The following is a 13,026-nucleotide window of genomic DNA, read 5'->3' on the forward strand; positions in this document are numbered from 1 at the left end:
TGTCCAAATACAAGCATGCCCCCCCCCCCCCCCCCCCCCCCGTCTCTTCCTCCCACGTTTTTTTTAAGGGGGGCGTCTTTAAGCGGCGACAAGACCATCAAAGTGGTTCTGCATAGTCAGGTTTAGTACGTATCTGTTTGCAAATGAAGTTCCTCAACTCCGAATAACATGCCTCCTTTTGGAAAACAGATTGTTGTTGTTGTTTTTTTATTTCTTTGCAGATCTTTAAAAAAAAAATAAAAAAAATTATAATAATCCAAAACACAAACAATAATAGGTATTATAGCCTTAAACAAACTGAAAGAAATGTACACAGGAGCACCTGAGAAATGCCTTGAAGTCTTTTGCTCTTACAAAAAAAACAAAAAACGCTGTCAAATTCCCCCAGTCCAAAACAATTCAAGTACACCCTCGCCAAGGAAAACAGAAACATAAAAAATAGAGAAAAAAACCCAAACACATAACATACTTATCATAAATAATTATAACTTTACAATTTTCTGAATTGACACTTTTATATTTACAATATCTTAAATGCTTAATGCTACTACTTTTTGTTTTGTTTCTTTAAGTGATGTCCCTGAGAACTGAGTTAAGCCTCTCTCTTCTTTCTATTTGCTCAGTTTTCCTTTTTTTAATTTCATTCTTCTCATCTGCATTTCTTCAGATCAACAAAAAGGCCCAGAGCCGTGACTGCCCCCCCCCCCCCCCCCCCACCCGGTCCTGGGTGAAGATTAGCTCTCATGGAATGTAAAAGCAGACGAGAAAATGTTCCTCCATTCGAAAACCCCACTTTCTTATTCTCCCGCTGTCGACAGGATGACTCATCTGTTGTGACTTTCTTTTTCTGGTATAAAAAAAAAAAATCCAGTTCCGTCTGTGTATGCGATTCCTACTCGGTCACACAAAGTTAATAAACAATCAATAAATAAATGCTGAAGCAGGCAGGAACGTACTGCAGAGGTATTTGTGTGAAGTGCTCATACGATGACCAGTAAAGATTCAGGCTCTCGCTGTACTGTACACTGCCGTTAACAACACCATGCCACTGGGTAAGACAGGGGGCACATAAGCCCCCCCCCCCCCCCATACGGACAAGCAACTTACTGTGCCGAGGCATGTTGTCTCAAATATGTACGCTTACGCCATCAAGTCATAAAATATACAGTATTTTTTTTGTTTTTGTATGTGCACCGCATTTCTGCAACCCTCTCGAGAAAGACATGGCCACTCATCTTCACAGGCCAGAATAAGCACAACCAGTAGCATACGCATGTAAGTAGCTTTAGTAACCATAGACCCCTTTCCCATAAAGATTTACGACCTGGAGGAATTTAATAGCTCGGAAACAACATAGGTTTGAAACCATAAAAAGAAGTTACTTTTGCATATTCATTTTTCTATTTGCCTATTAGCCAAGATGGGAGAAGTGCAATTACGACAGTTACAATGTTTTTTTCTCTCTCCAATGTTTTAAATATTGACCTTTTTTGCATCAAATGTCAGATAATTGTCTTTTTTGTTTGTTTTGCTTTAGTACATTCGAACGCCGCTTAAACCACCGTTAACAGATTTCTGCCACTGCTTGAGGAAGAATACAATTCTATACAAAATAAAACCTCCACTGTAGTTATGAACTTGCAGCTAATAACCAGAGGAAGGTGTAGGTACATTACGACCGAAGCAAGCAGTGACATTATGCTGCCAGAAAACCTAAACAGTTAAAAGCTAAATTATGCCACAATGACGCTTCATGGAGTCGAGGGCAAGAGCACAGTGGGGCGATAATTCCATTTGGATTCGTCACTGTGAGTGACCCCTCACACATTACGTATCTTTTTTTTCATCAATTGCCAACTATATAAATATCACCTAGGGCAGCAGCATCCGTGGTTTAAGCCTGGTTCTACTGTGTTCAGACGGCTTTAGGCCGTGGCTAATTCTCTTCATCCGACGGGATATACAAGGTAGAATGTCGACTTTGTTATTTAATTGATTATTGTTTATTTCCGCTTGCTGCTACCATAATTTCAGATAATGCTAGCTGATGTTTGTAAAAAAAAATAATAGTGCTGTTTGACGGGCGGTGGGTTGAAACAATGATGAAAAGATCCAAAATGATGACCAGATTTCTGCTCTTAAAGCGGGCTAATGCTATGGGTTCAATGAAACGCTACTTGCGACAGAAGTTTTTCGAGATGGAAAAGGGACTTAAGTTATGGTCGCTGAAGTCATTAAGGTCCCGTTTTTTTCCAAGGCCACCCGACAGAACACACGGTGGTGAAATGAATGCCGCCGGATGACAGGAATGAAGCAGACATGGCCGAAGCTTGATCTGGCACGTGAGAGGTTATCAATGTCGCACAGAGTTGTATGGATTTTTTAAATGGTTTTGGTCACAAAAGGCTATGGAGCAGTGCAGTGGTTATGTCTTAGAGATCCTGTGAGCCCCACCATTCACCACAGTAGTACGTTGTCACTGTAAATAAGCTTATAGGAGGACATAAGAGAGATGCTGTATATAAATGTGCATGTGGAACCTCTACTACTCTACCTTAGCGACAACAGCCTGATTAATGTCACTCTGGATTTGAGAACGTGCTCTACGTGAAGCAACATGGTTCTTCTTCTGAATGAAAAGCACTGACCACGGATAGGAGCTAGTCTCGGGTGGCTTTAGTCACGTGTCTAAACCTGTTGGTTTAGTCTATGAACATGTGTACTTCTTTATTCGGCCCGCTCTACTCTAGGATGCCCTGAATGAAACAAGAGGCCATTTCTGATGGAGAAGTTAAAGCTGACAAGTAATACAGTCGAGGTATGACGGCAACACTATGTGTGTTTTCCACCTCAGTGGCTTTCTCGTTTTTGAATGACATGTTTCTTCCACTTTATAACCCCCACTGAAGGTGTCTTCTGGCTTTAAGTATGTACCCCATCCAACAAAATCATTTGGTTTTTATATCGCCATGTGCCGCTGAAAAAAACAAAAGTTCCTTTTGCCTTTTTTGTCATCACAATCTTTTGACTTTTTCATAATAGATTAAACATTAGTTGGAGGGGAAAATGCTGTTGTTTTTGTTTGTGTTTCTTTGACATCCTCCCCCCCCCCTTGTCGCAGTCTCAACGGAGTAGAGCAATGCACTGCAAACACTTCCTGGTTCACATTCAAGAAACAAAACAACAAAACAGAGACAAAAACTTATGACTTAGTCAACAAATGGCTCAACATAAGTAAAAACTCAAAGAATCTAAAAAATAAAAACCTTAAATAGAAACAAATACATTTAACTACTTCCCAGGGAGAGGGTCCCTGTGAGGGAGGGGTAAGGTCAGCCGAATCGCTCCCTGACCAACATCATCAGTTTCTTCTTGCCCTTGTAGATTTGTTTCAGGTTGTCTATGAACTGGGCAAACTGAATGTGGCCATCCTGTGCCAGCAGGAATGTCTCCCTTGCTTTGCTCAGGAACTCTATGAACTCTCCATAGTGCCGCGGACTGATGTGCGTCAGTCGAGAGTGCGTGGTGTTGATGTACGCCGAGATCGTGGCGTCCAGGAGCTGCCGCAATGGCGCCTTGTCCGTGGACATCAGCTTCCCAGAGTTCCGTCTCCCGGGAATGCCGGCGAGACCCGGCGCCGTCATGGTGCACCGTCTGAGGATGTCAGACAGCACCGTGGCGCAGTGCACACTCTTCACCACCAGGGGAATAATGGCCGCAAGCTCGTTCTTACCCAAAGAGTGGCTAAGTGCGCATGCCCAGAGCACGTCATTAATAGCGGGGTGTGTATCCTGGTTGTAAGCCAGGTTCAGGTGGGTCATGGCGAGGGAGGCCAATTTGAACGACCGCAGGGGGTACCCTCTGTGCTCCATGTACCTCGCGATGGTGAAGAGCTGGGAGTACGTCATTCCCGTGGACGCTGCGTCGATCACTATCTGGTAGGCCGTCTCGAAGGCGATGTGGTCCTTCTCGCAGAGGGTCAGAGCTGACAGGGCGCAGTTCTGGGGGTCCTTCATGGCGCACTGCAGGGCCAGGGTCCTCGCGCAGCTGGCCAGCTCCTCGCGTTGGGGGTAGTCGAGGCTGAGGCGCAGGATGGTGTTGTGGGACATGACGGTGGCTGCCACGATGCTGGTGGCCTCAGTCGGCGTGAAGAGGGTGTACCAGCTCTGTAGGATGCTCACCAGTGCCCGCAGACCTGAGGAAGAGACAATATTTCATATTTATTGACGTCAGAGAGTAAATTGTATGATAATGGTATGATACTACTTGTCTGAGAGCTCTGATGATTTATTCAATAAGTTTTTCTTTATTTAGTAGCCACACAGAAGGCTCTCTTCAGGGGAAGACAAATGAAAAGCACCTTAAAGACTCTGAGAGACTTTGAGAAACAAGGTTCTCTGGTTTCTAAACTTCTTCCATTTAAGAATTATGGAGGCCACTGTGGACTATTTTGTGACCTTCGATGCATCAGATTTTTATTTTTGTAGCCTTCTTGAGAGCTGTGTCTCCACACAATCCTGTCTCTGAGCTCTGGAGACAGTTCATTTGCCCTCATAACTGATATGCATATGTTGAGATTGTGTCCAAATCAATTGGACTCTTCAAGATGTAGGTACAAACTTAAAAGATGACCAAAAGAATTGGAAGGCACCTGAGCTAAATGCCAAGCAAATTGGATGGGTCTCACTGGTGTGTTAAAGAGTTTCACATACCAACTTCCGTGGCGCAGGTTACCAGCCAGCGAACCATCTCTCTCCTTCTCCAGTTCAGCGTGGACAGAGTCATCCTCATCACCTGCAAAACACGGGCAGAAGATGAGGTTCTCTGATTCTGACACTGTGTTATATTGTGAAACTGTGAATTACACTTATTAACCACTCTCTCCAGTGATGACACATCTTGAGTATGTTCATAATTTCACCGATGAATAATTGTGATTCCTCCGTTTTGAGCACTTGAGCAAAGACACTTAGAAAAGAAACTACCAGGAGAAAGAGGCGAGGGAGAGGCAGCGAGGACAATGGCGTCTGGACGATCTGAAGAGTTTCTGTGTTACTGTTGAACCCGAAAGGCTCAATTATGTTGTTTCCTCGGAGCATTAATAGCGAGATAGTGAGGCACCGTGTGAAGTTTTCTCTGTTAATTTGTAGTGAGGCAGCCGAGGACTGCGGAAATTACAAGTTAAAGAAAACTGGCCTGTGTTTAGATGTTTGACCAGCACTGTTGGTGTGGTGAAATGATTCATGGAAATAATTAACTTGCCCTTGTACTTCGCCTTCTTGCTCCTTCTCCTTCTCCTTTCGTGTGCGTGCGCGCACACGCACACACACACGCACACACACACGCACACACACACACACACACACACACACACACACACACTTAGTACCTGCAGGCCGAGCTCCAGTGCTACGTTGAGCAGGGTTATATCAGGCGGGCTGTCTGCAGGTGTGGCTATCTTAAAGGCGTCCTGGGCCAGTTTGAAGATTAAGGACGAAGAGTGGATGTTTTTCTGGATGGCCTCCAGCACCGTCCGCAACCTCAACATGTCTCCTGCAGGCAAAGGAAGACGTGAGCTAAGATCCTGATGCACAAATACCTCATTACCAAGCAAAGTCACAGGTATGAAAGAACGGAAAAATGCGCATGCGCTGATGGTACCTTTGGCGGCAGTGAGCATGGTGGAGGCCAGCTCACACTGCTGTGACTCCAGGTGTCCCAGTGTGAACCAGCGTGGGTATCTACTCGGAACTATGGAGATGCCGTGGTGAGGGTGGCCCACGTCGCCGGAGCCTGCTGACGACTCCAGCACCGGCAGCCTGACAGAAACATACAAAAACACGCCTTTGAGTTGACTACGCAGTGGCCAGAACCGAGAACTGGGACTTTTGCTGCTATGCAAATTGGGCCGGTGTGGCTCAGTGTGGAGAATGGTGAGAAAGACAGAGAGTGAGCCCGGGATAGACGTAGCTGTGTTGTACTGGTCGGCCCAGAGGAGCAGGCCGCGCCGCCCACTCTGGCTCTCAATGGCCGTCACCTCCCTCGTGTCTGTCTCCCTCTCCAGCCAACAACGTTCTGTTCGCTCCCGCAGCTCTGCCCACACGCTCCCCATTTATGCGTTGGTATCTTTATCATTGTTTGAATACTGAGGCAGCCAGCAGTGGGCGGGCCAAAACCACTAGTTTAACAAGTTTTACAGCATAAGTAGTGGGCAGAAGACGACAGGAAGCTTGCCTGAGGTTTACGTAGCAGGATTTTGTTGTATGGCTTTGTTTTAGACCCACAGACTTGTATTACAGAGAGATCAAACGACGGAAGGCAAAGCCACTAAATTCAAATTTGCCTGCGGCTGTTTTTACTGCTCACTTTCTCCGTACTAACCTGTAGTTACAGGGTTGCATGGTCAGTTTTGTGACTGTGGCTACTTTGTAGTTGCTCATGCAGGTTGTTTTTTCTCACAGACTACAACAACAAAATCACCACTGAACCTGTAATTGAACTGTGTAAATAACAATTAGACTATAACATTAGAAAATCTACAAAACCGGATTCATGTGCAGGCGTTTCACTTTCACGTGTTGTCCTACAAATCATAGTAAACTTACACTCTCCTTACGGCACGTTTCGGTGGACCAGTCAGTATAAAAATCTACGATGAATTTCACAGCTGAAAGCTTATTAATTCTAAATTGAAAATGAAAGCTTTGTTGTCCGTGGGCGATTCAAAAGAACAGTTTGCTTTCTTGCTGAAAGTTAAGAGTAGAAGATCGATAATCTCATGTCTCCTCGGTAAATATGAAACTGGAGCCAGCGGCTGGTTAGATTATGATAAAGACGGGAACGGTATTCCCACCTGACTCTCGGCAAGAACGCAATTTTTTTTTATCATAATTGATCATACTACATACACTACTAAGTTGGACATACTGGTAAATAGGCTACTTAAAATGAATTAGACCGCCACTGTAATGGATGGCGGCCTCCCTGCTGCTTCTTAAGGTGCACGCGGCTAAAATGAATGCAGTGGGATGCTACATCGCCGCGATAAATCCCACCTCCATGACAGTTTGTGTACATAATCGAGGCTGGATAAATAATTAAAAACACCTGTTAGTGTAAAAAGTTGCAATTCAGCAGCAGCACCACGAACTGCAGCCTCCAGAATGACCATAAAGAAAACCATAAAGCCTGAACATCGTAGCTTCCCCAAAGGTGGGAGGTTTCTGCAGAGCTACTGCTTTGAACTAGTTGGACTCGAGTGCAGCTAACGCACGCAGTCGTCTGCAACTATCATCTGTTGGATTGTTGTAAGATACAAACACATTGTTACACAGACTAAAAAAATATATATAAAAGAAGAAGAACATAATTAATTCAAATGTGAGTTTCTAGCAATTACTGAAAAAAAACTAAAAACAAAACTCAGAACCTATTTATCATAAGAATATATTTTGAATCAGAAGGAATTACATGTAGTATACTGTATAGTTTCCCTCATTGTTCCATACATAGCCTAGTACACATTTAATTTGATGAGGAACAAAAACTTGTAGCTCACTTTGAAAGTTTCAATAGAATGTTTGAAACTGAGATGAACAAAAACTTAATAGCTATCTATCTATCTATCTATCTATATACTCTGTCATTATACCTTAATGCTTTATTTTTTTTGTATAAAATTTCTTGTGGATATTGTTTATGTGGACCAAAATAAAGAGAAAAAAGGGAAAGTAAAGAGTTAAGTAAAGAAAAGCATTGACGAAAGAGAGACAGACTGTGAGAGTAAAAAAACAATTGGTCTGTGGACCGTGGTCATTCATTTTACATTACGGGCATCAAAAATAATTTACCAGGGGAACGCAGTCACGTATTTGTTTTTACAAAACGTAGCACACAAGATGTGTTAATGATGAAAGTGAACGAGTCTGACCTCATTGCGCGGAGAGCCACCTTATACGCCAGGTCTGCATCGTGGGGCAGCAGGGCGGAGAAGAGGTACTTGGCGAAGGTGTGCATGGGGACGCTCTCCCTGTGGATGACTTCACCGAGGCCGCTAAACGGACCGGCTGCACCGAGAGAGAGAGAGACAATATAATGTTTCCCATCTAGAATTCATATTGCGTGGCATGAAAACAATATGAAAAAAACTCAAATTGAGAATCATGGGGTAAATCTGTAAGTTTTTACGGGAGCACACTGTATCCTACGTGCTTCAACACAAAGAGACAACGTGAAGTCGTGGACGTACCATCTAGTAGCTGTATGGCCTGTTTCCGAAGAGTCTGGACCAGGAGATCATCCAGCTCCAGTTCTTGAAGTTTTGCAACAATCTGCTCCTCGTTGCGACACACCTGCAACACAACACATTTTATTCACTGTTACGGTTCAGTTTGATATCAATATTTGGCACAACCTTTGTTTTGCAATGCACTTTCAGAATAACATATCATTAGTGTCATTGAATCATGTTAGAATTAATTCAATAACATACAAACAATAAGAGTAAAAAAAATGACTTAACTTAAAACAATTAGAAGTTTAAATCCCCCTTTAAGAGGGGATTTTGATTTGGAGGTATTGCAGGACCAGCAGTGTACTTCAATACCTCACACTCTCAATTGTTTCAGTACACAGGAAGTAATTTTATTTCGGCCAGTGGTCCAGTCAGAGTTTTTTTTCTTTAATCTGATTGGTTCTGAGTGTACTTCTTGTGCGGAACAGTGACGTTTTTGCCGATTTCCTACGGCATTGCAAAGGTCTGTGGCAGCAGCGCTAAGCACTCTAAAGGAGATTAACATCCGCACAAAGAAAACGTTGCCTGGATTTATTCTGAGTCACGGTGAACTGAAGTACTGTGACTTTCTGCTCATTTTTCAGGGAACAAAACGATGTGACCTTTTCTCTCTTGTTCTGATGAGAGCTCTTCACGGAGACATTAAATTATAGCAATTTTGTTGTCTACAATGAACAAATAACTTTAAAAAAAAGAAAAGGCAACAAGCCATTACTGCAGTCCCGTTTCCCGCGGTCTAGCAGCCTGATATTACTATATTCTCTTTAAGGGAGATAAAATCAGTTACTCAGAACTCAGATTGTTGTTAAAATGCAAATGTTATAGCTACAAATCCTCATGTGACAGTTTGTGTGTTGCAGAAAGATCGTACCTTATCCTGAGCGTAGAGGCCCTCTGGCATTATCCTCTGCTGGCCCATACCCATCAGGGCCACCTCTAAGGCTAGAGTCAGGTATGACTCCCCACCATCGGGGCTGCCCCACACCGGCACGTGGTGGTAGACTGGAGGTCTGGGTTCGCCTTCTGACGGTGGGAACAAAGAAAGAACAAGCCTGTTACAATGTTCTCCACGTGGCGGATTCATTCCGCTTCAGTCCGTTCATGACGGCTACGTTCGAGGCATTGGGAGAGACCAAGTCTGTGCCTCGCCGGGTAAGAGCTGCTTTGGCAGCACACGAAGGACCAAACATGTGTCAGGCAGTGGTGGTCATGACGTTTTGGCTCGTCATTGTACTGTAGAGAGTTACGGGTCACTGTAATAATAACCCCCGTCAATACGGACCATGAATCGATTCCCTCGCAAGCTCAACTGCACCAGTGTTGCCACAGTCGACTGACACGAACTAGCCCGAGCAGAACTGCATCATACCAACCCACGCGTCACAAAGGATGACAAATATTAATATTTGAATGATCACATCAACCAGTCACTCTTTTGATGTACCTATGGCATGAGTATATTCTATCACAATATACCTGAAAAACTTATCAAACTGAAATCAGAATTAAATTCTCCGGGAAATTCAAACTTGGGAGTGATCGAAGTTGTACATTACGTAATGTAAATGTGGGATAAATGGGAGACTGTAGTCACTAATCATAATGTTGCAGCCGACCCTGTACCAGTGATATATATGTATAACTGATGCCACAAGTCTCAGCTGTTGATTGGAGCTCTTTTATTCGCAGTTTCTCCCCCCGACCCATAATTCAGCTTAAATCCCCCGAGCAACAGATAAAGCACATAACCCCTCAGTCCTGTCATTCCACGGATATGTGTGTTTGTTTGTGTTTGTTTGTGTGTGTGTTTGTGTGCAGAAATCTAGTAAAAGTGGAAACTGATTTTACAGATTTAAGGACAACACAATTAATTTTCTTTTTTTGGGGGGTCAATCGACTGTTGATTGGTTGATTTGAAAAAATCATGAAGAGCCTTTTGATTGGCTGACACTGGTTCCACCCCCCTTTTGACAGATGTTCCCAGCTGTCTCCTCCATCCAGTGGGATATAAAGCACGGTGTCACACACACACACACAGGCACACGAGTGTGCCAGTGGTCATTGCATTGTTTGAACTCACAATGGTTCCCTGTAGCCTTGTGACAATGGTCAAACCCAAGTCTCTATTCTGCTTTGTTGCAAAGGCCACTGGTGCAAAAATAAAAGGCCCAGGGCAGGATGAGAAATGCAAATGCTGATGGATTCTATACATACCACACACACACACCCGCACACACACCCACCCACCCACCCACCCACCCACCCACCCACCCACCCACCCACACACACACACACACACACACACACACACACACACACACACACACACACACACACACACACACACACACACACACACACACACACACACACACACACACACACACACACACACACACACACACACACACACACACACACACACCGTGTGGTCTAAATAAATGAGCAGGGTGTTCCAGCCCGATCCATTCATGCTCTGCTAGTTCACGGCTGTCTGCAGCACAATAGCTGCCTGCTCCGCGTATAGGAACATTGAGTGTGTGGTGGTGTGATGAGTCACTGCTGGTGAACCAGATAACCTCTGCATCAGCTGGCAAAGTGTGTCGGAAATTATACCTTGTGTTTGTCAAATTAACTTATTTTGATGAACGTATTGTTGTGTGTGGGGAGACCGGGAGGAGTTTCATGGTCGAGTGTGCATCTGGCTGATGTACGTACAAAAGGCTTGTATTTAATTTATAGGTTTAATGGTTGGTTGCGTAGCTTAGAACCACCAGAACCCACCAATGGCAGCGCAGCAGACCAAACAGCGGACATGCAGAGGATAAACTGATTTGACTCTTAATATATGCAGTGCTGTTTTCCCTTAGTACAGCCCATATTGAAGTTGTGTAGAAGTGTGAACAGTAGAAAATGAAGCATGTAATAACCTTCATGAAATCGCCTCCTCCTTGGGCTTTAAAAATAAGTCTCATTGTGTTTGTCAGATTTTGGAAGAGACTTTTGTTGATTTCTTTTAGCAATCCCCTCAGATAAGACTCAATTAAAAAAACTGACACAGAAATATGTCTTTGTACCTCCAGTGTCCATGTTGTTGTCGTCGTCCACGCGGCAGGTTTCCGTGAGTGTTATGAACAGACAGCCGATCGGGTCGAGGGGATGACCAACCCAGCCTTCGAGGTTGGTGGTGGAAGTCACGCCCCTCTGGAGGAGTTCTGACGGAGAGGGGTGAGAAGAGACACGTTTAAAATGACTGGTCGGGGGTGCTGAAAAGAAACGGCACACAAACTCTTGTGCAGGCTTTACCTTTCTTCTGGTGCTTGTAGATGTCCATCTGTCTCTGCTGCTGGAGGCGGAGCGTGTTGATGATGGCGACGGCCAATCGCAGGGCTTCCCTGGAGTAACCGTGGGAGCGCAGGGCGTCGACGCGAGCGCAGGCCGTCGGTACGTGGTCTGTGTGGAAAAGGTAGGGTCAGGACAGCTTCACGCACACAGAAACACACACAGTGTAGGACATAGATTGTAGTAATTGCACAAACACACAGAGACAAACAGACAGACAGACAGACAGACAGACAGACAGACAGACAGACAGACAGACAGACAGACAGACAGACAGACAGACAGACAGACAGACAGACAGACAGACAGACAGACAGACAGACACACACACACACACACACACACACATTGCAGTCTCAGCAGAACACCAGTGCGTGTCTGATAGCTGGCTTAAGTTGCAGAATCTGACAGATCTTAGCTGGAAGCTGCTTACTGCAGAGACTGGCCTCAATATCAGCAGAATTACTGTGTGTGTGTGTGTGTGTGTGTGTGTGTGTGTGTGTGTGTGTGTGTGTGTGTGTGTGTGTGTGTGTGTGTGTGTGTATTGGCTTTCAGTGGAATTAGAGATTGTGTGTATATAGAGGTGCCACAGAAACACAGTCATTCCTCCTGAGAGAGATGTTTTTATATCTCACAGGTTGTATAAGAAGTGTGTGTGCCTGTGTCCTGAATAAATATATAATTTGACAAAGGGAATCATAAAAGATCTGTGCACTTGTACGGTGCAGAGTGCCGATGATGCAGTAGGTAAATATAATTATTTTTTCTTTCTGGAAATCAGTAATGGATAAAGACTTTACCGAGCCAGAGCGGCAGACCCTGTGGGTTGAAGAGCAGACTCTCCCCCTCCCTCTGGTAGGATGGAGACACGTAGTAGTCGCTGCTGATGATCCTCTGGAGGTGACTGTCCTGCCAGTGGAGGTCACAGGCCTCGACAGCCCGGCTGAACACGGTTCTCCTCGGCCTGGACACAGAGTCTGAGAAAGACAAGACACACGCACGCACACACACACACACACAGGATCAGCGATACCGTCAAGCCGTACCATCTTTTTTGTCTCTGAGCCCCAACGTTCAAGTTTCAAATTCTGGTTTGTAGTCATATCTTGACTGTGTGTGCGTGTGTGAGTGTGTGAGTGTGTGTGTGTGTGTGTGTGTATGTGTGTGTGTGTGTGTGTGTGTGTGTTTTTGCGCCTACCCTGTGCGAGGTTGCTCTGCGGCAGAGCGTTGGTGATGTTTGGAAGCTCGCTGCCATAGTTGCCGTCCTCCAGCGGGCAGACGTCCATGTCCCCCCACTTCTTCAGCTGCTTCAGCCAGCTGCTCTTCTCCTCACTTTTACAGTGGGGGTTCAGCACCACACACACCCACAATGCACCTGGGGGGAAACGAAG

The 13,026-nt window shown here is 44.8% G+C and overlaps 1 protein-coding gene across 1 annotated transcript in view; it reads right to left on the bottom strand.

Moving 5' to 3' along the window:
• zswim5 (zinc finger, SWIM-type containing 5) overlaps positions 1-13,026 on the bottom strand; it is a 64,310-nt gene that overhangs the window by 1,154 nt on the left and 50,130 nt on the right. The window contains exons 6-16 of the mRNA XM_035633506.2: positions 12,834-13,010; positions 12,436-12,612; positions 11,600-11,746; positions 11,371-11,508; positions 9,165-9,316; positions 8,249-8,351; positions 7,931-8,066; positions 5,662-5,819; positions 5,390-5,553; positions 4,713-4,794; positions 1-4,195 (exon numbers count right to left, since the gene is read on the bottom strand). The exon at positions 1-4,195 is cut by the window's left edge and continues 1,154 nt beyond it. Of these exons, the coding sequence (XP_035489399.2) occupies positions 3,333-4,195; positions 4,713-4,794; positions 5,390-5,553; positions 5,662-5,819; positions 7,931-8,066; positions 8,249-8,351; positions 9,165-9,316; positions 11,371-11,508; positions 11,600-11,746; positions 12,436-12,612; positions 12,834-13,010 (2,297 nt within the window). The 3' untranslated portion in view covers positions 1-3,332. The remainder of the gene's footprint in view (positions 4,196-4,712; positions 4,795-5,389; positions 5,554-5,661; positions 5,820-7,930; positions 8,067-8,248; positions 8,352-9,164; positions 9,317-11,370; positions 11,509-11,599; positions 11,747-12,435; positions 12,613-12,833; positions 13,011-13,026) is intronic.

This window comes from Scophthalmus maximus, chromosome 5 (assembly GCF_022379125.1).
Source record: "Scophthalmus maximus strain ysfricsl-2021 chromosome 5, ASM2237912v1, whole genome shotgun sequence".
Classification (NCBI taxonomy): domain Eukaryota; kingdom Metazoa; phylum Chordata; class Actinopteri; order Pleuronectiformes; family Scophthalmidae; genus Scophthalmus; species Scophthalmus maximus.